Source organism: Mus pahari, chromosome 9 (assembly GCF_900095145.1).
Source record: "Mus pahari chromosome 9, PAHARI_EIJ_v1.1, whole genome shotgun sequence".
In the NCBI taxonomy this organism is placed as follows: Eukaryota; Metazoa; Chordata; class Mammalia; order Rodentia; family Muridae; genus Mus; species Mus pahari.
The window spans coordinates 6709525-6733479 of NC_034598.1; the positions used below are offsets into that span (position 1 = coordinate 6709525).

At 43.5% G+C, this 23955-nt stretch overlaps 1 protein-coding gene across 7 annotated transcripts in view; it reads left to right on the forward strand.

Annotated features, from left to right (window-relative positions):
- Positions 1-22422, forward strand: part of Cdk19 (cyclin dependent kinase 19) — a 126960-nt gene extending 104538 nt beyond the window's left edge. For 4 of the 7 annotated variants that reach the window (XM_029542268.1, XM_029542266.1, XM_029542267.1 and 1 more), the window contains 8 exons: positions 7053-7184; positions 8533-8676; positions 8836-8905; positions 14335-14407; positions 14903-15000; positions 15566-15644; positions 16470-16736; positions 18320-22014. In XM_029542268.1, the coding sequence (XP_029398128.1) occupies positions 7053-7184; positions 8533-8676; positions 8836-8905; positions 14335-14407; positions 14903-15000; positions 15566-15644; positions 16470-16736; positions 18320-18448 (992 nt within the window). In that variant the 3' untranslated portion in view covers positions 18449-22014. Of the gene's footprint in view, positions 1-7052; positions 7185-8532; positions 8677-8835; positions 8906-14334; positions 14408-14902; positions 15001-15565; positions 15645-16469; positions 16737-18319 lie in introns of all 7 variants that reach the window. The other 3 variants (XM_021204557.1, XM_021204560.1, XM_021204559.1) reach the window with 1 other exon arrangement.
- Positions 22423-23955: the final 1533 nt, after the last annotated feature.

Below are 23955 nucleotides of genomic sequence, written 5' to 3' on the forward strand. Positions count from 1 at the left end.
GGTTTCTCTGTGTAGCCCTGGCTGTCCTGGAACTTACTTTGTAGACCAGGCTGGCCTCGAACTCAGAAATCCGCCTGCCTCTGCCTTCCAAGTGCTGGGATTAAAGGCGTGCGCCACCACTGTCCTGCTAAAAATCTTATTTCTTATAGGTATGGGTATTTTGTCTGCATGAATGTATGTACATCATGTGCATGCTTGGTGCCTATAGTGGCCAGAAAAAGGTGTCATAGACCTGAAACTGAAGTCATAGATGATTGCGAGCCACCACTGGGGTGCTGGGAATTGAACCCATATCGTCTGCAAGACCAATACTAACTACCAAGCCATTTTTAATTTTAAATGACCTGTTTAGTAAAGGATTAAAACATCCTTAATTTTTAAGCCAATTTTTTATGAATATAAAAACTTATTCATAGAAAGTAGGTTTTAGTTTTGTATCAGTGCATTTGATTTCGAACTTAGAAAATCCTTTAATTGTGTTTTGAAATACCTTCGGCAAAATTTTTTAGCACCCAGGAAGCTGCTATGAATTCAAAGTCAGCCTGGACTGTATATAGTAAGTCTAGACTAGCCTGGACTAGAATGAGACCCTGTCTCAAATTAAATAAAAAAGTGGTAAATAAATATAAAAATTTGAAATTAGACAATATTTTTGGTAAGATGAAATGCTTTCTGTCTAAAAAACATCTTTTCTCATTGAAATAGCTTAAAGTCTTTCATTTTGTCTGCATGTGGAATTGCGCATGTTGATAACTACAGGGCAGTGGGGTCTGTCTCTGCTCATCAAGGCCCACCGTGCTTGAACGATGGGATAGGCTTTCTAATGAGCTGTGTCTAACCTCCCGCTGGCAGGTCGCCCAGAGCACTGGAAGTCTGGCAGGGTGTGGGGTTTTCTCCCAGTCCCCATTATTCCCCCCGGCGCCCACTGCCCCGCAGATAGCAATATTAATTCAAAATATGGTTGTCTTCTTAGCAAAGATTCAGAAAGAAAGCTGTCTTATTCTATCTGTTGGCAACTTATGAAAACACATTTGGTAGAGTCCCAAATACACAAAGATCTACAGTCAACTAAGGATGTCCATTAACCCTATGGTCAGCTCTAAAAACATACGTAAGAGGAACAGTATCAGACTGAGCAGATGTTATTACATATATATTTCTTTGTGTATCAGAGAGATCTGCCTGCTTCTGCCTCCTCAGTGCTGGGTTTAAAGGCCTGCATCAGCACCACCCAGCTTTTGTCCCCGTTCTTGTCTCTGTAGGTTTCAAAGTTCTTTTTGGTTATCTTCTGTAAGCTTGCAGTGTTATTGCTTGTTCAAATTCAAATTGAAGTACTCTTCCGTTCAATTTGCTTTATTTCCTAGAACTTCTAGTTTAAAGAAACAAAACAACAACAACAAAAACACTGAATGTTCCTCATTGCTTGTGAGGGATAGGGATGGATAAAGCCGAGTTATAGTTTGGGAGGTTTGCCTGTTTTTCCAAATAACTAGTAATTGAATAACTATAATTATTAAACATAAAACCAGGTGAATTCCAGGTGGCAGTTGTCTCCAAATACTTCCTATTTTGAATTTCTGTTCCCCCTCGTTTTGGCGAAGGTATCTTTTCCTTGAAACTGTGTAGTCTGAGATGCTAGTTAGAGGGATTTGTGTTTTGGATCAAATTTTTGTGCCACTTGTAGAAAAAAATTTCTTTGGGTCTCATACCAAAGTAGGTTCCTCCCAATGTGTTTGGAGTTTGTTTGAATGTTTACAAGAACATGAGGGGAGTAAGACATTGGGTGCCCACCCCTTCATAATGGCACTGATAAAATTACTTCTCAGAAGGGGGCAGTGTATGCTGTCTCACTCCCTAAGGCTAGTGCTCATCTTGAAGAGATGCTGATACTCCTGGGAGAGGAGAGGTGCTTATCATGTTTGGTATGTTTATGATCAATGATCGTAGAACTTGTAGAACGTGTAACCTGAAGGCATTAGGTTCGGGAAGCTAGAGAGGGCACAGAGAAGCTGCGCACTCAGGTTCTGGAGATGGTAGCAAACACGCAGTCTGGAAACAAGCATCATCAACAAATACTCGGGGGGGCTCTTCGATCAAGTAGGAGGGTATCTGATACAGTCAGCTGAGGAGACTGGACGGCTGCCAGACAGGCCGTCAGCCCCAGAAAGAACTTACCAACATTACCCCAGGGGACCTGCTGGTGCCTGAGGTGATTCCTCTGAGGAAAGCAGATCTCCCATGGAGCCTCATGGTTTGGAACCAAAACTGTTGGTGCAGAGTAGAGCTTTCATCTCAAATTGAGCAAAGTAGTGTATTCTGAGCAGACATGAGTAGACATCACCAAGGGACACACATTCAAGTCTCCTTGAATAACACTCCAAAGTAGAGGTGGTTGCATGAACTTTTATACTCCCAGAGCAAATCATACATCAAGGTATCTCCCAAATATGTGGACCGGGTCATATCAAAGTAGATAAACTCTGCTATGGATTTCAGATGTTACCCAGTACCATTCTTCACTTCCAGCTTGTGTCTGTGCACAATCCCAAAGGTTGTACCTGATGTTTGAAAGAACTGTAAGTCAGACAGAGGTGCAGACAACAGATGACTGTTCAGAGAACTAGAGAGCTAAGATAGTTTGGCTCTGGGTCTGCAGCATTCCAACTCTGCAATCACAAGGTTTACATTGGTGGGTTAGTCGTGTAGTGTCTTTAAATGAGTTGTGACTTTGGGTTAGCCTTGTAGTTCCTTTAAACGAGTTGTAACTTTTTCTGCACCACTTCAGTTCATACCTCATCTTGTTCTTTAGCATTTGTGTCTCTGCGCCTCATGTTGCTGCCCCTACCCCATTGCTTCTTTACTTCTAGGGTACCCTTTCTGTTCCTCTTTGGTCTCACTCACCATAACTTGTTATAATCTGACCTTAAAGTCCATTCTCTGTCAAAAGGGTCTCTGAAAAGACCTGTGCTTACTACCTTTGCCCTGGCAGATCCAGTGGCTTATGTCAGTCACTGTTCTTGACCCCTGCGTGGTCTGGCCCTGAGGCTGTGTTCTGTCTTGGTCTGCGTGGTTCCTTCTGCACTGTGCTGCTGCTATTCTTGCTCTCCCCAGTGTGCTGTTTGAGGACACCTTTAGCACCCGTTTGGGACACAGCTTCCCTCTATAATTGTTTCTTCAAGGGTGTGGCAGTGTATAACTTCAAATTTTAGCTGTAATAAAAGTGAGTCTACAATTCGATGTCTTTTCTCTCTATTATTCGGCTCTCCTAGCAACCCAGACTCCATTGTCCCCGAGCTGACTCATCATCTTCATCTTAGACTCTGACTTTTGTCAATTACTGTTCCCCTTAATCACCCAAATGTGGTCAACATAAAATTCAGTTCTCTACTCAGGGAATTTTTAAGAATGATAGTTTTGATATAAACAATAAAATGGAGCAATAACAGTAAGAGTAACAATGATTGGTTCGGTGGCTTATAAACTTTGTCTTAATGCCACGCTCCTGTGTATATGGTACTGGGGTTGAATACAGAGCCTCGTGCACACCAGATGAGTACTTCCCCACCATGCTATTTCCCCAGCCCCAGAATTACCCTTTAAAGGTAGGAAAGTGGGGACTGAAGGTACAGTTTGTGGCAGGGTGCCTGCATAGCATGCATGAGACCCTGGGCTCAATTTCCAGTGTTAAGAAAAAAAAAAAAAAAAAGAGCAGATACTTGTTCAAGGTTTTAGTGTGGTTCTTGTTGGGCTCAGAACACTACAGTTGAGTGGAAAAGGAGGTGCATTGTATCCTTACCTCCCCAGCATCCTCAAACACCCTCCAGTCTGGCTTATGCCCACAGTCCTAGTACTTCAGAGGTTGAGAAGAGAGGATTGTCTGGGGCTACATCAGGACAGCCTGAACTAAGAATAAGAGCCTGTCTTAAGAAAAGTATTTAGCAGTTCTTACCTAATATCCCTGCTCCCTCCCTAACTCAAAAGATTTCAACTTCAAAATCCAATCCCACTTTCACTTTCCTTTGTCTGCTTCCTCTGTGGTTAAAGCATCCTTCTACCTGGGACCTTAAAGGAGATGTAGACCCTCCTGCCTTGGGACTTAGTGCTTCTTAGGAAGGAACCAGCAGAACTGGCTCCCGTGACTCGGTTCCGGTTCCGGCTCCGACTCCGGCTCCCTCATGCAGACTGCTGGGTGCTAGGCTTTGGTGCTGCCCCTCATCTGATGTCTGACGTTGCCTAGTTAGCACCCACAAACATCCATTTCATTGGACACTTTCACATGCATTGTATTTTAGAAAACTTACTTGGTCTACATTAGTAATTATTTGGAAAGGCACCTGTAAAGTTCATTCAGTAGAATGGAATTGTACTTACTTTCTTCTGGCCTTAGCTCCATTTGACAGTGAATTAAACAAAATTAAGAGATGGAGTCAGGTATGGCAGCACATACATTAGTCCCAGCACTTGGGAGGCAGAGGCCAGCCAGAGTTAACATGGAGAGGCCCTGTCTCCAAAGCTAACTAACTAACTAGTTAAATTTTAAAAATTTAGTTAGGAGGCAGAGAATAAGAAAAGAAACATTAGCTTTTGCCTTTAATATAACATGCTTTTCAGTGGGCGCAGAACAGCATCCCACTGTACATTTCCATCATCATACTTTACCAACAGCCACAGTTAGCTTCTACCTTATATAAAATAGTGCTCTCAATATTGTATACTAATAAAAATAGATGTAATATTGGTAAGAATATTGACTGCTTTTGTTATCACTAGAGAAATTTAGTTTTTAAGGGGTAGACATTAGCACAGATTTCCTTGGTTAGCCTTTCTTTCTTTAAGAGCTCAATACTCCAAAGCAGCTTCATGAAGCATTATAAATTATTCAAACTCTAAAGAAACAATATAGTCAATTATAATTTAATGCATATTATAGCATACTTAGTCTCAGATTAAATGATCCATTATAGTTACCTGCATTTGTACTTTTTATAGTGCATTTGGGTCCATTACACATTCAAAATGTACTGTGTATATTGTGTATTTTAAATTATAGAGATTTGTCATTCTTGTGCCTCTACCTTTGTGGTTTGTGATTACCATGTACATAACCTATTGGATGTCAGTTGGTGTTTAAGAATCTAGCTACTAGAGGGCTGGCTGGTGTCTTAGTTGAAGTGCCTAACATGCAATCATGAAAGACCTGAGTTCAGTCCCCCAGCACCCACGTTGAAAGTTAGTCTCTTACCCTAGAACTCGGGATGCAGGGGTTGGAAACAGGAGGATTCTAGAGCTTGTTGACCAGCCAGCCAAGCCAGTGTAGAAGTGTTGAGTTCAGGGAGAGACACTGTCTCAAAAAATAAGATGAGGAGTGTTGTGTGACTAATCTTTTTCTGGGGAAACGCTACACACTCACCCTACGCACCCCAGATGAGGAGCTCATGACAGAGCAAAGTACAGATGCTACCAGAGATCAACTTCATCTCTCATTGGTTACTTAGCAGAATAGGTGAGAGGTTGCTTATCGGAGCAGAAATGATCAAAGACAGATACATCACCAAAGCACATCTAGGCACAGGTGACAGCTCACAAAAACTGGAACCTGGAGCACACTGTGCAGCCTACAGTAGCTCAGTAGGTTGAGTGTCCTTTCCAAATGACTCAGTTGGTTTAAACCTCTTCCAGGCAAGTGGGCTTGTCTCTTCTTCGTCCAAGCAGCTGATCTGGTCTGTCTCTTTTTTACCCCTTTGCCTGTCTGAGAGTGACCTCAGCAGTTGTTAATGGTTTATCCTTGGGAGGGAGGGCCCTAGTAAATCTGGTCAGTTTCAGGGACTTCCTGAAGAATTTTGAGATGTTTCCCTTCTGGTTCAAGGAACTTTTTTGCTGCGGTATATTGTTTCAATCTCTGAGGAAATGGCTAGACAACATTGTGTAATATAAGAAGATGCTTAATGTCAATCCTCCCCCCCCCACACACATACACATATGTTTGCACACCTTTAATCCCAGTACTCAGGAGGCAGAGGCAAGTGGTTCTTAGTGAGTTCCAGGCTAGTCTAGTCTATAGAGTGAGTTCTAGGCCCATTACACAGAGGAACCCTGTCTCAAACAAACAAACAAAACTCAAATCAAAACATATTTTTTTAAGTATGATGTCTTACTGTTCTTGTGCACATAGAAAAATAATTCAGTTGTGCTTTGGCTTTAGGTTCTTCACCTCAGAGTGAGAAGCAAAGTACTGTTCTATTATGAAAATGAAATGACATTGTGTGATGTGTATAAATGCCATTTATAAATTGTAAAGGGTCTTACAAATACAAAGTACTTCTTTATGAAATCATAAAAAAGATCTATAGACCCTTAATAGTGACAAATTCTAGTTTTATATACCCCTAATGCTTAAGTAAATTAGCATTTGTTTACATCTTTGTTAAATTACTATAGCAGTTATCTATTTATGTTTTATAGCAATTATTTATTATGTTTTATACATGTTCTGAGGATTGTGTATAATGTACTGTTATGATCAACTTTCTAGGGAAAAGGTCCCAGTGTGGCATTTTCTGTTTTGGATGCTCGAATTACCTCCCATAGCCGATTCTGTGCCTCCAGTACGCTGCCCCTGAACACAGCTGGGAAGAGACATATGTAACTTGCAGCAGCTGATTCCAGTGCATACTGAACTGAGTGATGTGCAGTCAATCTCAGATGGGCAGGCGCACAGGCTCAGATGGGCAGGTGCACAGTCTAAACAAGGAGACTCAGTCCTATCTGCTCCCAGCAGCCTGGGATTGAGGCTCAGACTCAGGTTGTACTTCTGACTCTGAACTTAAATCTTTGCTCTCAGGAAGTAAGACTTAAGCTTTAGTGTCTGGTCAGTAAATAAAGCTGACAGGGTAGAAGACTCTGTCTTAGTACAGATAAACAAAACAGTCCCTAACCAGCGCACAGTTTCAGAGGAAAAGTTCATCCTTGAAAGATTAAAGGCGGTTACCAACTCCGGCATGGCTCTGATCATATGGCAAAATGAGTTTTATATATTTGTTTTATTTTTTCAGCTGACATGGGTTTTGCCAGGTTATTCAATTCTCCTCTAAAGCCACTCGCAGATTTGGATCCAGTGGTTGTGACATTTTGGTATCGGGCTCCAGAACTTTTACTTGGTGCCAGGCATTACACAAAGGCCATCGGTAAGTGTTGAGATGATTGACAATCCGCACACTCATGAATGTGAGATTGTTCATAATAAAGCCAGTGCTATGGGAAGAACACGCACATCTTCCTTGCTGTATGCTCACATAGCATATTTATCTGAAGAATGGGAAAGCGAGTCAGAACTGTCTTCATAAAAAGGAAATGAAGGCAGGAGTGTTGTGCCAGAGAAAAGATCATTTCCAATTGTCCTGACCAAGACATGGTACGACGTGCCATCACTCTTGTTGCTGTGGTCTGCAGAATAGCACCTTGTCCAGTAAAGCAGGAAATACAGTAGGCAGGTAAGAGCACTGGCTACTCTTCTAAAGGTCCTGAGTTCAATTCCCAGCAACCACATGGTGGCTCACAACCACCCATAATGAGTTCTGATGCCGATGCCCTCTTCTGGCACGTCTGAAGACAGCTACAGTGTACTTATGTATAATAATAAATAAATCTTTGGACTGGATTGAGCATAGGCTGAGCCAGCAGGGTTGACCGGAGTTAGCAGAGGTCCTAAATTTAAATCCCAACAACCACATGAAGGCTCACAACCATCTATTCAGCTACTCATATACATAAATTAAATAAATCTTTAAAAAAAAAAAAAGTTAACTCACTTAGGCATAGAGCCTCTCAGACTTCCACCTAGAAAGAATCCATTGTTTGTCAAGTTTAGTTTTTTCCTAAGCCTGTCTCTACCAGGAAATTTACAAGTAAGCATTTCTTTTATTTTTCGTCCAATCTGTTAAGTGATGATATAAGCATTCCATGTTACATACGTTATTGATTTGTCATTAAGGGGCACAGGTGCAAGTCCACGTGTGCATGTGCTTACCCGCATGCACATACATACGCACACCCCACAGTACACATGTGAGGGTAGAGGAGTTAATTCTCTTCCTATACCTTTATGTGAGCTCCTGGGGTTAACCTCAGGTTCTAGACTTGCATGACACACACCTTTAGCCACCCTCTGTCTCTGTGTAAGTCTTATTTTTGTTTATTTAAAGAGGGATCTCTTATAGCTCAGGCTGGCTTTGAACTTTTGATATAACTGAGGATGATATATAACTTCCACTTCCGAAGTCCTAAGCTTGCAGGTGTGTGACGTCATAGCCTGTGGTTTCATGGTGCTGGATTGAGCCTAGGACCTTGTACACTCAAGGCAAGCTCTTACCAAGTGAAGTACATCCCAGCTTCTGTTGGCTTTCTTAATGTGCTTATGATATTTTACATATTGGCCTACTGAAATGTATCTTTGTTTGAATGTCGGAATTCTATCCAGGAATTGTAACTGAGGATATTAATGCATTTGTGTAATAGGCTGTTTTTCTTTCATAGACATCTGGGCAATAGGCTGCATATTTGCTGAACTCTTGACTTCAGAACCCATTTTTCACTGTCGTCAGGAGGATATAAAAACAAGCAATCCTTTTCATCATGATCAATTAGATCGAATATTTAGTGTCATGGGGTTTCCTGCAGGTAATTTGTTGCCCTTTTCAAAATACTATTTTGAATTACATTTCAAAAGTGTTTCTTTGTAAATGCGTGCACAAAGTTTGTTTTTTGTTTATTTTTAAGCTAAAAAATTAGGAGACTTTTAATAAAATAATTTCTATTTAAAAAAAATTTTTTTTAAAGATAAAGACTGGGAAGATATTAGAAAAATGCCAGAGTACCCAACACTTCAAAAAGACTTCCGAAGAACTACGTAAGTAACTCTGGATTATCTTAGCCCGTGGATGCTGGGAAACAGAACAAAATGCTGAGACTGAGTCGTCGAACACCAGAAGCTAATTTTCTCACACTTGCAGAGCCCGGCAAATCCAGGGTGCATGTGCTGGCAGGTGTCTGCCCTTGCTGCGGCGGTGGTAGAAGGCCAAGGTTGTGGACTCTGTGTAAAGCCTCAGCTTTTAAGACATCAGCACCATTTACAGACACAGACCCCTCCATTATAAAGTCCCTTGAAGGCCTCCCTGTTGATACATGCCAGAGGTTAGGTCTCAGCATGAATGTTGTTGTGAGTGATACAAATACTCAGACACGTTAGTTACAGACTGTAGCTTCCCTGAGACAGGGTTTCTCTGTGTAGCCCTGGCTGTCCTGGAACTCACTTTGTAGACCAGGCTGGCCTGGAACTCGGAAATCCTCCTGCCTCTGCCTCCCGAGTGCTGGGATTAAAAGCATGCGCCACCACCACCCAGCAAATTTATTCTTTTTGTTAAAAAAAAAGTATATAGATTTAAACCAGAGACTCAGATGTCAGTTAACATGCCATGCCTGTGTTTTAAAGAATATTTTCCAAATGATTTTAACATATACCTAATTTAGGGCTATAATATTTAAAAACAGAGGCCAGCCATGGTGCCATACACCTTTAATCCCAGCATTCAGGAAACAAAGACAGGCAGATCTCTTGAGTTTTGTGCCAGCCTGGTCTACAGAGCGAGTTCCAGGACAGCCAGGAAATACACAGAGAAACCATGTCTCAAACAGCGAAAATACAATAAAAAGTTAAATTTTAATATGATAGAGACCTTAGTTCAATCCTGCAGCTGTGATTTTATTCCTGTCTGGGTATTGGTCAGTGACTGAGATGCTACGGTGAGAAAGCAGGAAGGATGGTGGCATGGAGGACCATGTGGTCCAGAGTCAGAGTGGAACAGACTGTTGCATGTTGAGTAGACATGGAGGGGGTGCAGAGGCCAGCTTCATTAGTCAGGATTCTCTAAAGGAACAGAGCTGGCAGTGCATGCTCAAGTGTGTGTGCGTGCACGTATGGATGCATGAGTATTAGAGAATAGGGTGAAGTCTAGTTGGCTCAGCAATGGTTGTCTCATACTGGAGGGACTGAAGATCTGGTAGTGTTCAGTCCGTGGGCCTGGATGTCCCAACAGAGCTACCAGTCTTCAGTCTACATTGACATTCCAAAGAAGTTGGTTTTTTTTGTTTGTTTGTTTTTTTTGTTTGTTTGTTTTTTGGTTTTTCAAGACAGGGTTTCTCTGTGTAGCCCTGGCTGTCCTGGAACTCACTTTGTAGACCAGGCTGGCCTCGAACTCAGAAATCCGCCTGCCTCTGCCTCCCGAGTGCTGGGACTAAAGGTGTGCGCCACCACACCCGGCAAGAAGTTGGTTTTAATGGTGGTGAAGAAATATCACAGCAGCAAGGATAGGGTAGACTTGCCAACAAGAGAGAGAGCAAGCAGGTAAAAAGAAGTTTCTTCTTTCATGTCTTTTATCTGGAATGTCTCCAGAGAGGTGCTGCCAGCATTTAGGGTGGGTCTTCCTGCTTCAGATAATCCAGCGGAAGAAAATCTCTCCCATTCCCAGCGCCTCCTTGGTGGCTCACAGTTGTCCATAACCCCAGTCCCACTGGATCTTACACCTTCTTCAAGTCTCCAATAGGCACTGCGTGAGCGTGGTACTCAGACAACATACAGCCAAAACTCCCATACACAGAAAATACTTTCAAAACATAAAAAGGAGAGGGATGGAGAGATGGTTCAGCAGATGAGAGCACTCACTGCTCGTGCAGAGGACCCAGGTGTAGTACAGTTGACCACCTTCTGTAACTCTAGATCGGGGATCTAGGAAATGGCTCCATGTCTTCTTGGCCTCTGCAGGCATTGTGTGCATGTGGTGCAAAACTCCCACACACATGAAAAACTAATAATGATAGTAAAAAAAGATTGCTCTCAGGAGTACTCGAGTGGCTTGTATTTTATTTGATTTTAGAAGTGCAGTCAAGTTGATGACCAGGATCGCTTCAGCTTACCAGGAAATTTTCAGTCCAAGATGGCTGGTAGAAATGAGAGTGCAGCCCAGTTCGTTTCTGGTTTCTCGTTCACACAGCCTTCAGCGGAACCCTCACCTCTGCCTTCGGAATAACACACATTTCAGATCGTGGCCTGAGCTCCTTTGCCACTGCACATTTTTCCCCAGCAAACCACACAGTTTTGATTGCCATATTCACCACCTGTTAAGCCGACTGATCATTCCTGGTTTGTACAACTTCTGTCTCTTACCCAGGCCAGGGGAGGTGGCTCAGGACCTGATTGTGGGAAGGTGGATGTGACTCGTTCTCGAGCTCCGTCCACATGCGTATTGGGATACGTGCAAACGGAAAGGTGTGCGCACACACAAGTATACATCTTTTTCAAAGTGTAGTAAAAGCCTAGAAAAATATTTTAGAATTGAGGGGTATTTTAGATTCTAAAAATGCTTTGGATTTCAATTTTTAGGGTTAGAGGTGTCTAACTCATATATCTTCCTCAGCTTTTCCCTAGTTTTCAAACTCACTTATTAGACTGCCAGTGAACTCTCAGCCCAAAATAGCCCTCTGAGCCTTTGTGCTCTGTATTCGTGTTCTAGGAAATGGCTCCATGATTGTTCAAGCCCGAGGCCCATGACGCAGACCTTGCTGTCTCACTCTTGTCATTTCTTCCTTCGCTGGACCCAATGAATAGCAGAGCTACTCAGTTCTTTCTTCTAGAAATGCTTTGACCCAGTTTCTACCTATCACCCTTGCCAGGTATAGTTAGAACACCAGCAAGCTCTCCTTACAGCCCTGCAGTGGCCTTTTCCTTGTGCCTTTGTCCCTGTTCTTCATTCCAGCTCTTTCCATGTTGCAGTTGGCAAAAGCAAACTTGAAGAAATTAGGCATGGTGGCCAGCCTGGGCTATGATGTAGTGAGTGCCAGGCTAGCCATGGCTGTGTAAGCAAAGCTCCTGACACAGTAAATAAGGACAGCAAAATGAACACACCGCTTTTGTCATAAGTTCTCATTGCTTTCCATTTCATAGCCGTTGCCAAACCTTGGCTTGTGTATCACCAGATTCCTTCTTGACCTCGCCTGTTCCATGTTCTATAACCCAGACATTAGAGAGCTTAAGCACCTCACATACCTTTGGCTTTTTCTGACCTCTGGAATTTTACATGCATGCTTTCCTAGTTTTCTCTCACCCCTGCCATCATACTGATTGTTGTGCACTCTTTGTACTTACTCCTAGGGCCTCAGCTCCCTGACCCTCCAGGTCTGGGTTACGTCACTCCCTTTGTACTCTGCATCCTGTGCTGCTGCTGTATGAGCCACCCATACACCGTTACATATATCCCCGTGGCTTAGCACATACTGTATGCTTATTAATTTAAAATTAACTGCTTCTACTGTACTGCATAGCTAATGTTCTATAGCTTAATGGAGTGCTAACCTAGCATATGCAAGGTTCTGGTTTTAGTCCCCAACAAAGCAAAAAAAAAAAAAAGAGCTTGGGCCAGTGCCCACCCTTTCCCCTGTAACAAATGATGGAAGACAGACCCAGCAGGTCTGATGGTTGTCCACTGACTTTTGCAGTGGGTCTGATAGAGCACAGAAAAGTTACTGAAGTGGACTGTGCAAACAACAAAGAAATCACTAAAGCAAATATCTTGGAAACAGCTCTACAGATTACCACTTAACATAAAATAGTATTATAAAAGTAAAAGAATATTAACTTGCTTTACCATATCAGAGAAAAAGAACTCCCAGAGTACTTTGCACATAAATCGCTAAGGAGACAGTAGGTATTTCGTAATGGTTAATGTGTCAGTTCTGGGAGCTCACTAGAAAGCAGGGCAAGGCTGAGGGAGCCGTGTGGCTCACTGGACAGTTTTCAGATTTAATCCTCAACAAGCCAGAAAAGAGGAAGGATGTATGCAAAAGAGATCATTACTTTTATTTTCAAAACCTAAATGTTCAAATAAACACAATTTGATAAATACTTAGCAAGTTTATGTCACCGTGGAAACTCTTCAGACCCTGGAACAGGATAATTTAAAAGATAAACAGTTCAGTTTAGTGTTCACACTAAGGAAAAAACATTACAACCGTAATTGTACAATTGAATTCAGCAGAACAACAAATTCGGGCTTTTTATGATAGTAACAACCTAGCATCCTAGGTTTACTCAGGAAAACAGTTGACTGGACAGAGAAGACCTAAGACTGATAGAGAAACTTGGTTTCTCTGTAAACCGTCCGACTTCTTCCCATCACCAAACCCGGTATCTACCTTGTCCATACACTCTCTGATACACACCTAAGTATTGTCTGGGGTACGAAGACCGGATCCTATGTGAGAATAAGTGCCCTTGGGAGCTTGTTACAAGTGTAACTGAACTAACTGGGTGCTGTTGTCCCAGGTACCTAAGACGCTGAAATGGGCAATACAGCAAAATCTGTCTCAAAAACTAAACACGGTTAGAGAGGTGGCTCAGCAGTTACAAGCTGCTTTTGCAGAGGACCCCAGTTAGGGTCCCAGCATCCACATGGTAGCTCGAAACCATCTATAACTCCAATTCCTAGAACTCTTGAGATCCACCTGCCTCTGTCCTGAGTGCTGGGTGCCACCCCTCGCCTCCCACCCTATTTAAATACTCTTAAGAGGCACTAATTCTGCTTTAAATATAAGTTATAAAAGGCTGGAAAGGGACATTATCACACACTAACAATGGGTTATATTTTTGTATTTTGAAACCATTTAAATTTTAAATAACATTAACAGTTGATGTGCCTAGCTGCTCTGTTTCTTCAGTGGGTAGATATTCGATTGTTTATAGGTTGGGGGCTGGGGGGGGTCTTTTTTATTTGTTTGTTTTCCTATTACAAAAATGATAGTAAGAATATTCTCCTGTGTACTGATACTCATGTATCTCTTATGCTGGGCCTGATGACAAAGACCTGTGACCCTAGCTGTTCAGGAGGCTAAATGGGAGGGTGGTTCAAGGCCGGCCAGTGTGCACAACTTAGTGAGAGCTGTCTCAAAATAGAAAGTAAAAAAGGTAGGGAGGTGATGGCTAGCTGTAGCGTACTTGTCTAACATGCATGAGCTACTCATGATCTCTGGCTCCGCAAAAGGAGAAACAGAGCAAGCCATCTCTTAGATGTGACTTGCATCAGAGCAGAGCTGATGGTGGTACATAACCATATCTAAAGGGACTCCAGCACTGAAACCCTGGGCTGTAGTTTATTCAGCCCCGCCTATTCCCCAGTGTCACCAGTGAGTGATGTGTCTGCACATAGACCCTAAAGAGACTTGCCTGAAGAGCTCTCCTTTTGGGATGTGAATCACATGTGTTCCTCACCATGTACTTGTGTCCTGCAGGTATGCCAACAGCAGCCTCATAAAGTACATGGAGAAGCACAAGGTCAAGCCTGACAGCAAAGTGTTCCTCCTGGTAGGTGCTTCCTCAGGTCCAGACCTCACAAGCCTGCTCGCTCTGCAGTTGTCCCATCTCATCTTCCTTTTGAAAGGAAAGAAGGAATGAATTGCTGGATACATGAGAAATTAAATCTTAATCTGTTGAGGAATCTTCCTTGACTACTAGTCTTAATATATTAAATGATTTATGTCAGAAATAATTTTAAGAGACCTAGTTGGTAATTTCAGGACTATGAGTATAGTGCTACGTGTACAGTATAAGGTGATGGGAGGGCTGGCTAGGTGGCTCAGTGGTCAGGGCACATGCTGACAAGCCTTGACAACCTGGGTGATCCACAATCCCTAGAACCCACGTAGAAGAACAGACTGTATAAACATGCACAAGCACACGTGGGTGCATATATGTGTAAGATATATTTGCTGTTAATCATGTTAGACATTTACACAAATGTCATGTAGTTGACATGTCAGCAACCTTTTCAAATGTTGTCACATTTTTTATTTGTTATAGCTTCAGAAACTCCTCACCATGGACCCAACCAAGAGAATCACCTCAGAGCAGGCTCTGCAGGACCCTTACTTCCAGGAAGACCCCCTGCCAACATTAGAGTATGTATTCATTTCCCTCCATGGTCCTTGCTCCAAGTCAAAGGTGCTGGGTGCTGCCGAGAGGCAGGGGAGCGTTTGTCTGCTTTGCTCAGGACAACTGCCTGCCTGCAGAGAGGCCTCCTCAGAGGCCATGCCAGACTGCTAGGTGCAAGTCGGACAGGACAAGTGTGACTCGGATGCCATGCAGCAGGACCAGAGGTTGACCAAAGGGATGGAGCCTGTGACACCTGCAGCCCTCTCCCTCCTCACCTCGCCAGGCGTGCACTCAGGCTCTGTGTATTAGAAATGCACTTGTTTTTCTGCAGGAGAAATGAGTTTTCATGTTGAAGTAGATACAAACTCAGTTTAGATTGGTGCTGACGAAGCAGTGTGAACAGAGTTCTGTGTCTCACACGGTTCGCTAGCAGCAGTCGTAGGCAGGAAGGGCAAAGGTGACTTGCTTCTTCCTCGTTGCTTAATATAATGGTTGGAAAGTGTCTAGCAAACACCAGCCACAGTAAGGAAGAGAGTGTAAGTTAAGAAAGAAAAAGGAAACTTTTAAAGTGAACTTCTTTATTGGTTTTAGTGTGTTCGCTGGCTGCCAGATTCCGTACCCCAAAAGAGAATTCCTTAATGAAGATGAACCAGAAGAGAAAGGCGACAAGGTACAAGCTTCATGCAACCCTGGCTTTCAGGAAGCAAGAGCGGCAGGAAGATAACTGGGTGTACACTTGAAGCATGTACTGAGGTTTAAACTGAACTTCCTGTTTTGTTTTAGTAGCCCATTCTAGTCCCAGTGGTTCCTCCTTTTGTTCAGGCAGTACCAGCCCTGCCCTGCTCTGCTTCTCCCACCCACCGCCCCCCACTCCGACCTGCCCCCCAGTCCTTTATGTTAGAGAATCTTAGCCACTCCCCAGCATTCTTTTCCAGAATCCTGACCAGAAGGGCTTTTGGTTGCTTTAGGAGGGTGAGATATCGCCCCGTGTACTTTACAGCAGCACCCCTCCCACCCCCCAACTCCCGATCACTGTTTAATTTGAAGATGCTGCACAGTTTCAGTGAACTTCAGGGAGTATTATTATCCTGGGCTTGCTGTGTTATGCTTTGGGAATGGTGTATTTTAGTGTTTACCCATCTCAGTCATTCCAGTCACACCTGTGCAACCAGGCTGTGTACCCCAGGTGTGTCACTGGTCACACATGTGCATCCAGGCTGTGTACCCCAGATGTGTCACTGGTCACACATGTGCATCCAGGCTGTGTACCCCAGGTGTGTCACTGGTCACACATGTGCAACCATGCTGTGTACCCCAGGTGTGTCACTGGTCACACCTGTGCAACCAGGCTGTATACCCTAGGTGCATCATTACATGTGTACAACTAGGCTCTGTACCCCAGGTGTGTCACCAATCACATGTGCATATCAAACATTGAAAGGAACTTCCCGTTTGGTGTCACAGTAAAATTTTCAATCTTTCTTCTCCTTAAAAGAACCAGCCGCAGCAGCAGAACCCACATCAGCAGCCTGCAGCCCCCCCACAGCAGGCAGCAGCCCCCCCACAGGCTCCTCCACCACAGCAGAGCAGTGCCCAAACCAATGGGACTGCCGGGGGAGCCACTGCGGGCGGTGGGGGCGCTGGAGCAGGGCTGCAGCCCAGCCAGGACTCCGGGCTGAATCAGGCGCCTCCAAACAAGAAACCCCGCATTGGGCCTTCGGGTGCAAACGCAGGCGGGCCCGGCATGCCGTCGGATTATCAGGTTCACCCCGAATTCTCTCCTTTTTGATGGGAATGTATTTTATGAAATGGGAAATTGACTTTTAACAAAGCCTTTTAGAATTGAATAGTTCTTAGCTCCAGAGTCTTCTATAAAAATTCGATGTTGCATTTCTAGCATTGAATGAAAGGACGATTTCTAGTCATATTTCATAACTTGTGAGATACTTTGTACCACGACCTGTTTATCATAACACCCTAAGGAGAGAAAGGAGGGAGGCCTGAGGCTCCTTAAAGACATGTTACTCATATTGGCCACATTGGGTAAGAAAGACGGGACATAAGCAAAGTGTCTTACTTGGACAAAGTCAAGAACACTTGGGATTGAGCATCCTGAGAAGATTTGCTCTTGGTAGGAGGAAATCGTCAGTAGGCACATAGACACGGGGAGCAGTAAAGGCTGAGACAGCGCAAACGATTGTAAGCCATACTAAAGTTGTGATAACACTAGATAGTACTCTTGGTGCTAACACAAGGAAATTACATCTGTACCACACATCTTCTGATGCTAGGATTTACCAGGAATAAAATGCCTTTAGGTTTGTTTTGTCATAAACACTCTTTTGTTTTCTTGTATTCAAGCCCGGGTTACTTTTTCCTTGTGTTACTCAGCAGCACACTGACCTGTTGTGTGAGGACTCTGCCTTGTGTAGTAGTTTCCCCGTGTGGGGTTGGGGCTGCTTGAGTATAAGCTGTGGTGTGCACTTCAGAAAGAGGAGCGTGGTGGTTCACACCTGGGACCTCAGCACTGAGAGACTGAGCAGGGGCATTGCTGAGCCAGCATGGCCCCGGAGTGAGTTCTAGGCCAACTTGGGGTACAAAGTGAGACCTTGGCTTCAAAACACAACAGAACACACACACACACAGGGTGGGGGTGGGGTACAGATTTTCCTTCCTGTTGAAAGAGAAAATGTCATTTTAAAAGTTGTTTTAGTACAGGGTCTTAGCTAAAAGCTGTTCACACCTGATCTCTTGGGGCCAGTGGAGTAGGCCCAAGTAGTAATAGTAAAGTTATTTAATTTCTAGATGGGAAATAAGATATATTAGAATGTTTTGTTTTAAATATTACCTGAAGTTTGACTATTACCTGAAGTATTAGGTCCTTACTGCTAGTGTGTCCTGTCAGCCTTGCTTGCTTGCTTATTGGTAGGGCCCCAGGGTCCCTGGCTTCTGACTCTAAAACCTCTGGCTGAAGGATTGGTTTTCTAGTCACAGCTTCCGATTGAAAGTGAGAAGGTGCAGGGTGTGGTTATATCTTACTGATTGCATTTTTTTTTCATTTACCAAATTGTTGTCAGATTTAGTCATGTAAAAGGTTAAATTACATCTCAGAAATTTCCTTCCTGCCTTTCTTCACTAGTGTAGCTCCCATCTCCACTACTTAGCCAAAGTCAATGCCAACCAGGGTAGTCATGGTCTGAGCAGGCTACAGTTTCAGATAAGCAGAACATAGCAGTAGCCTCATGATGAAAGTAGCTGAAATCTCTGTTGTACTGTAACTGGTACCTTGACCCCTCTCTACAGTCACTAACTCCCTTTTATGGTTTTTTTTTTTTTTTCTTCCAGCATTCCAGTTCTCGCCTGAATTACCAAAGCAGTGTACAGGGGTCCTCTCAGTCCCAGAGTACGCTAGGCTACTCTTCATCTCAACAGAGTACCCAGTACCACTCATCTCACCAGGCCCACCGGTACTGACCCACTCCCTCTGCTTGGCCTCGGACTCCAGCAGGGTGGTATTTGTGTTACAAAGAACCCCAGAATGAAGACTGACACCGTGCAAAGTGCAGACACTTGAGAGGAAACCTTTGCATGCAAAGTGTTTTGAAGGACTAATCTCTCTTCCTTGACTAAAAGAAGATTCTTGTGAAGTGTCCCCCAGCCCTCTCCCCGCATGATTTCCTCTGTGACTTTCCTGATGAAGCCTCTGATCTACCCAGCACTTCTGCATCCTTCAGCAGTCTCTGAAGGAGTTTCTGGTGCACCTTTCTCACGCTGTAGCAATCATTATAATTTATCTTTTCTTAGGATTTCAATGTTCTAGGAACAGGGTTCCAGTGGTGTATAGTTTTATACTTCATGAACTGATTTAGCAACCTTTTAAAGCACTACACAGTCTCCACAGACTAACTGCTTTGCTCTTGGAAGTCTTAAAAAGAAACTGTTACTGTCCCAAAGTACTTTACTATTATGTTTTTATTTATCTCTTTCAGGGAAGGTCTAGTGAAAGACAGTGTGGGACAGACGGTGCCCACAACCAAAAACAGCTTAGGTCTTTGCAGCTACCTGCTTATGCTATGAAGAACTGACGTACTTGGTGGTTTTTATATAATCATTCATGGGGAACTCAGTTCCCAGAATCATCATATTCTGAATAATATTCAGTAATTAAAATTATAATTTTAACTTCATGTAGCTAAGTCTACTTTAAAAGAGGTTTCAAGAGCTTTGATGGAATCCAGTCCTTTGGGACTCACCTGAGAAGTCTGAAGAGCCTGTTTCCTGCACTAGGACCTCACAAGGAGTCACGCTGATCAAAGCATGCTTCTTCCACGTGAAGGAAAAGCTTTTTCCATGTATATTGTCAGACGCTTCTCTCAAGGGGCTGCTGGCTCTTCAGTCTCTTCACATCTGGTCAGCATGAGTAACTTTCTTCCATAATCAAGGATACTCAAATAGAAGCCTGTTAATTCATCTGCAGTGTTTTCCATTTGTATGTACATTAAGCATAAAGTGACTATTTTTAAAGCATGTTAAAATTTTAGGTTTCACTCATGTTTGAAGTATGTATTATGTATGCATAATTTTGCTGTAACTGAGACTTAACGCTGTCAAGAATCTTTTTTATTGCACTGAATGCTTTCTTTTGCCCCTAGGAAAAAAAAACTTAATAATTGTGCCTAAGAACTATGGGCAGATAGTGTAAAGTAGATAAGGTGAATATTTGCATTTCCATGATCTACGAATTAGAGGGGAGTTCTTTTTTAGCTACTTTTGAGGAACCCCCACCTCCAGAATCAAGAGGCAATGTGAAGGCTTAGAGCCCCCATTGCAGTGCAGGGCAGAGCATCTGTGTTCTGATGCTCCTAGCGGCACCAGCTAGAAACAAATAGCCAATTGTATATGCAAACTATATGCATTCTTAAAAAACTATTCTTGTGAGCCTATCTACCTGGTTATGATACTCTGGGGTCCATATACAAGTAAAATAAGATTTTTAGAAGCCAGTATACATTTTGCACTATTGATGTGATACTGTAGCCAGCCAGGACCATACTGATTTCAGCATAATGATGCTTATAAATAGTAATAAAGGCTGTATAGTGACATGCATACCAGGACCGAAAATGAAGTCATTGACATGTGACATGCTTCACTGGGAGGAATTTATGACTATCTCCTTAGACTTTTTTTTTTTTAATCCCTTATATTTTTTAAAAATAAGAATCAGCCTCGTGCATAATGTCGCTATCTATATAAAGTTCTGTCCTGTGCCCTGGAGCCTTTTTGTCCAGGGCCACTGCTCCCTTCTCACAGGCTCAGTGCTCTGCTGGATAGAGACATTTCCTTGTTGCAGCCAATCCAGTGATGATGAAGTCCTATGGGGTGTGCGTGCCGTGTGGTTGACTTATAAATGTCATAGGATATGAAGGTCCTTTTGTTTACTTCTGAACCCACTTGGATGACTATGCTTCTGAGTTTTATGGTAAACAGTGTTATGGGGAAGCAGGTCTGTGTCTGACCACTCGAGCGGAAAGCCAGTGATTAGCTGTCACAAAAGGCATCTATGCATATTTGAAATGTTCACAGCAGCCTTCAGCAGCGGTTGGGTGGCCCTTGTGGACAGACCATATTCTACTAAGTGGTTGTAGAGAATTAGAATGAGAACAGAAAGCTTTGCTCTTGCCCTCCAGTGAGCTCAGTTTAATAAAAGACATTAGCCCCTAGTGTGTGTATGTATGTGTGTATATATTAAAATATTCTTTGTATACAAACTGGATACACAGTTCTGGCAGTATGCACTTACACATTCACAGGACTGTTCTGGTAAAACTGACTCAAACAGGGCACTTTGTCCTTTGCTTCCAGTATAGTGTCTTCTAGGACATAGCCAGAAAACTCCACTCTCTACAGCTGGGTTCCACATCACTGCGCTGATTCTGACCCTTTGATTTCCTCCTCTTGCCTCAGGGTTGGCAATGCATACCTGTGCCCAGTACTCTCAGAAATAATTTCTGTTCATTATTTCCTTTCTCTGTGAAGGAAGCAAAGCCTTTCGTATACATTAAGGCCATAGTCATGGGGTGGAACCTCTAATGGGACCTGTGAAGCTTCTTAAGGGTGGAGCTTACCTCTGTGAGCCTCGAGTGATGGTATTTCTCTTTGAACATTCGTTAGATTCTATTTTGTTCTCTACGGACATGGGGACTTAGGGGAGCTTCAGAATCTAGGGAGGATTGACGAATTGAGTTGAAAGGTTTCTGTTCTTTGTATTAAGTCACTTTTAGAGGTAGCTTTGTGGTGAGGAGTTTGGGGGAAGGTTTCGGGCCTCTGGAGGCAGAGTAGCTCAAAGTAGCATAGTGTGAGTGGGTGATGGAGGCTGAAGCAGTCCATCGTGAGTGGGTGATGGAGGCTGAAGCAATCCTTTTGATGGAGTAAGCCGTGAACTGAGCTGCAGAGATCAAGAGACAAGTCTATTTTTATTCTGTGCTTTTGAAACCTTAGGACTTGGAGCTCTGACATTATGCACTCTGTAACGTAGCTTCATGATGGGAAGGAATGACCTCTTGTTCACACTTGCTCGCCACCTCATTCCTCCTTCTCTTGCCTCTGAGATGATGCTCTGCTCTGCTACAAGAAAAAGGGATGGGAGAGTAGGACTTGAAGCTTGCTTGGCTTCTGAGTTAAGATGTAGCAGTAACTATGCATTGCTCCCTAGGTGACCGAGAAAGACAATGAATGGCCATTGGGCTTAGTGGAGGCCCGGAGGAGTCAAGTACAAGTAATAATTTTCTACAGAGTGTAGCTGCTTAGGTCCCCATAATCATCAAGAATAGTTAGAAACATCACAGCCCCAAAGGCTTGAGGGACTTCAGAAGTGTATGGTACCCGGGGTACTTACCCTTCCAGGCTGTTTTCTGTAGGGAGTGATGCTAATGTGTTACATGGGAAATACCTAATGCACTGTTACCACCTACATAGTGAGTAAACTAATACTATTTAACTTTAAAAAAAAAAAAAAAAAAGCTTTGTCTGGGTAGACACTAAAAGCATTATACAAAGCCAGGACTGAGATGTCCTTTTTAATAACAACTGAAAGTACTTTTTATATATGTTATACAGTATGTCCTTTCTAAACTAGTTTGTATTCCTGATAATTCCTATTTGTGAAGTGTACCTGTCTATCTTTTTGGTCATTTTCTGCACGCACCCCCTCTGTATGATTAGATATTGCCATGGCTCTCCTTGCTCTGCTGTGATGTGTGTATGCCAAGCCTGCTGCCCTCAGCCCACTTTGGGGATGCAGGGTGTGTAGTCTTGGCCTCTTCAGAACTGGGTGCTTCTGCTCTGGAGTTATCCAGCCCCCCTTCTCAAAGTGACTCTTCCAGCTACGATAAGTTACATCACATTTATTTTATATTCTTGGTTGAAATAAAAATTAATTGACTTGGTTTTTGCGTGGATTATTTTAGGAGCAGACACATAATTTTTTGTGTTTTGTTTTGTTTTGTTTTGTTTTTTGTTTTGAGACAGGGTTTCTCTGTAGCCCTGGCTTTCCTGGAACTCACTCTGTAGGCCAGGCTGACCTCGAACTCAGAAATTCGCTGGCCTCTGCCTCCCAAGTGCTGGGATTAAAGGTGTGCACCACCATGTCCGGCCTGACACATATTTCTTAATTTAAAAAAGTATTATGCTCATATGTGCACATGTGCATAGACAGAACAGTGCATATGTAAAATGCTGCAGTACAGAGGTCTGTCTTAGGGTTTCTGTTTCTATGACAAAATACCCAAGAGCAACTCGGGGAGAGAAATGTTTATTTCATTGTACAGCTTGTAGTCCATCACCCACAGAAGTCTGGGTAGGAGCCTTGAGGCAGGAACTGATGCACAGGCCATGGAGGAATGCTAGTCACTGCCTTGCTTATCCTGGCTCATGCAGCCTGCTTTCAACAGCAGCCAGGACCACCAGCCCAGGACTGGTGCCTACAGTGGGACTGACCCTTCCACATCCATCATCCGTCCCAGAAAATGCAACCCAAGCTTGCCCACAGACAGTCTGGTGGAGCCACTTTCTCAAGTGCAAGTTCCCTCTTCCCGTTGCTCTCCGACTTGCTTCAGGTTAACATAAACCAGCCAGCACAAGGTTGGGGCACAGCTTTCAGGATTTGGCTCTCTTCCACCCATTATTCCAGGATAATGGTAAATGCTTTTGTCTGCTACACTGGTTCCCTGCTCCCCAGAAAACTTGTTTGATTTGTTTTTCGTATAGACTGGTCTGTACATTTGAGCTCTAGCTATCCTTGAGCTCACTCTGTAGATCAGCAGTCAGTGCTCTTAACCACTGAACCATCTCTCCAGCCCATGGGCTTTCTGATACTGGCTGTCAAACTCTCCAGCTCTGAGGGCTTCTCCTCAGGGCTAAGATCACAGAACCCCCACAGCATTGTGTGTGGAATGTTTATTGTTTGAAAGCCTTAGCAAATTACTGTATTCTTCCCATAGTACAAGCACTGAGACCTTTGTATTTAAATGAATGTCCCTGATACTAAGTGTCCAAAAATGAAACATTTATTCCTTAGAAGCAGTGACATGCAGTAATGATAAACAGTGCTCAGTGGTCTAACAAACTCTCAGGGCACTCACAGCTGCCCTGGGTCTCTCCATGTTTTGTGCAGGTGTCACAGTGTCTGGGCTGAGGCTCTGCATGCAACAAGATTGCAGCAACGCCTTCCTCTGAAAAACACTAGAAGGGTCTCACCCTCCATCCTCCCAGTCCTGGGCCTTCCCATGCATCCTCCTGCACTTCTCAGTCTCACCCTCTGTCCTCCCAGTCCTGGGCCTTCCCATGCATCCTCCTGCACTTCTCAGCCTCACCCTCTGTCCTCCCAGTCCTGGGCCTTCCCATGCGTCCTCCTGTACTTCTCAGTTTCACCCTCTGTCCTCCCAGTCCTGGGCCTTCCCATGTGTCCTCCTGCACTTCTC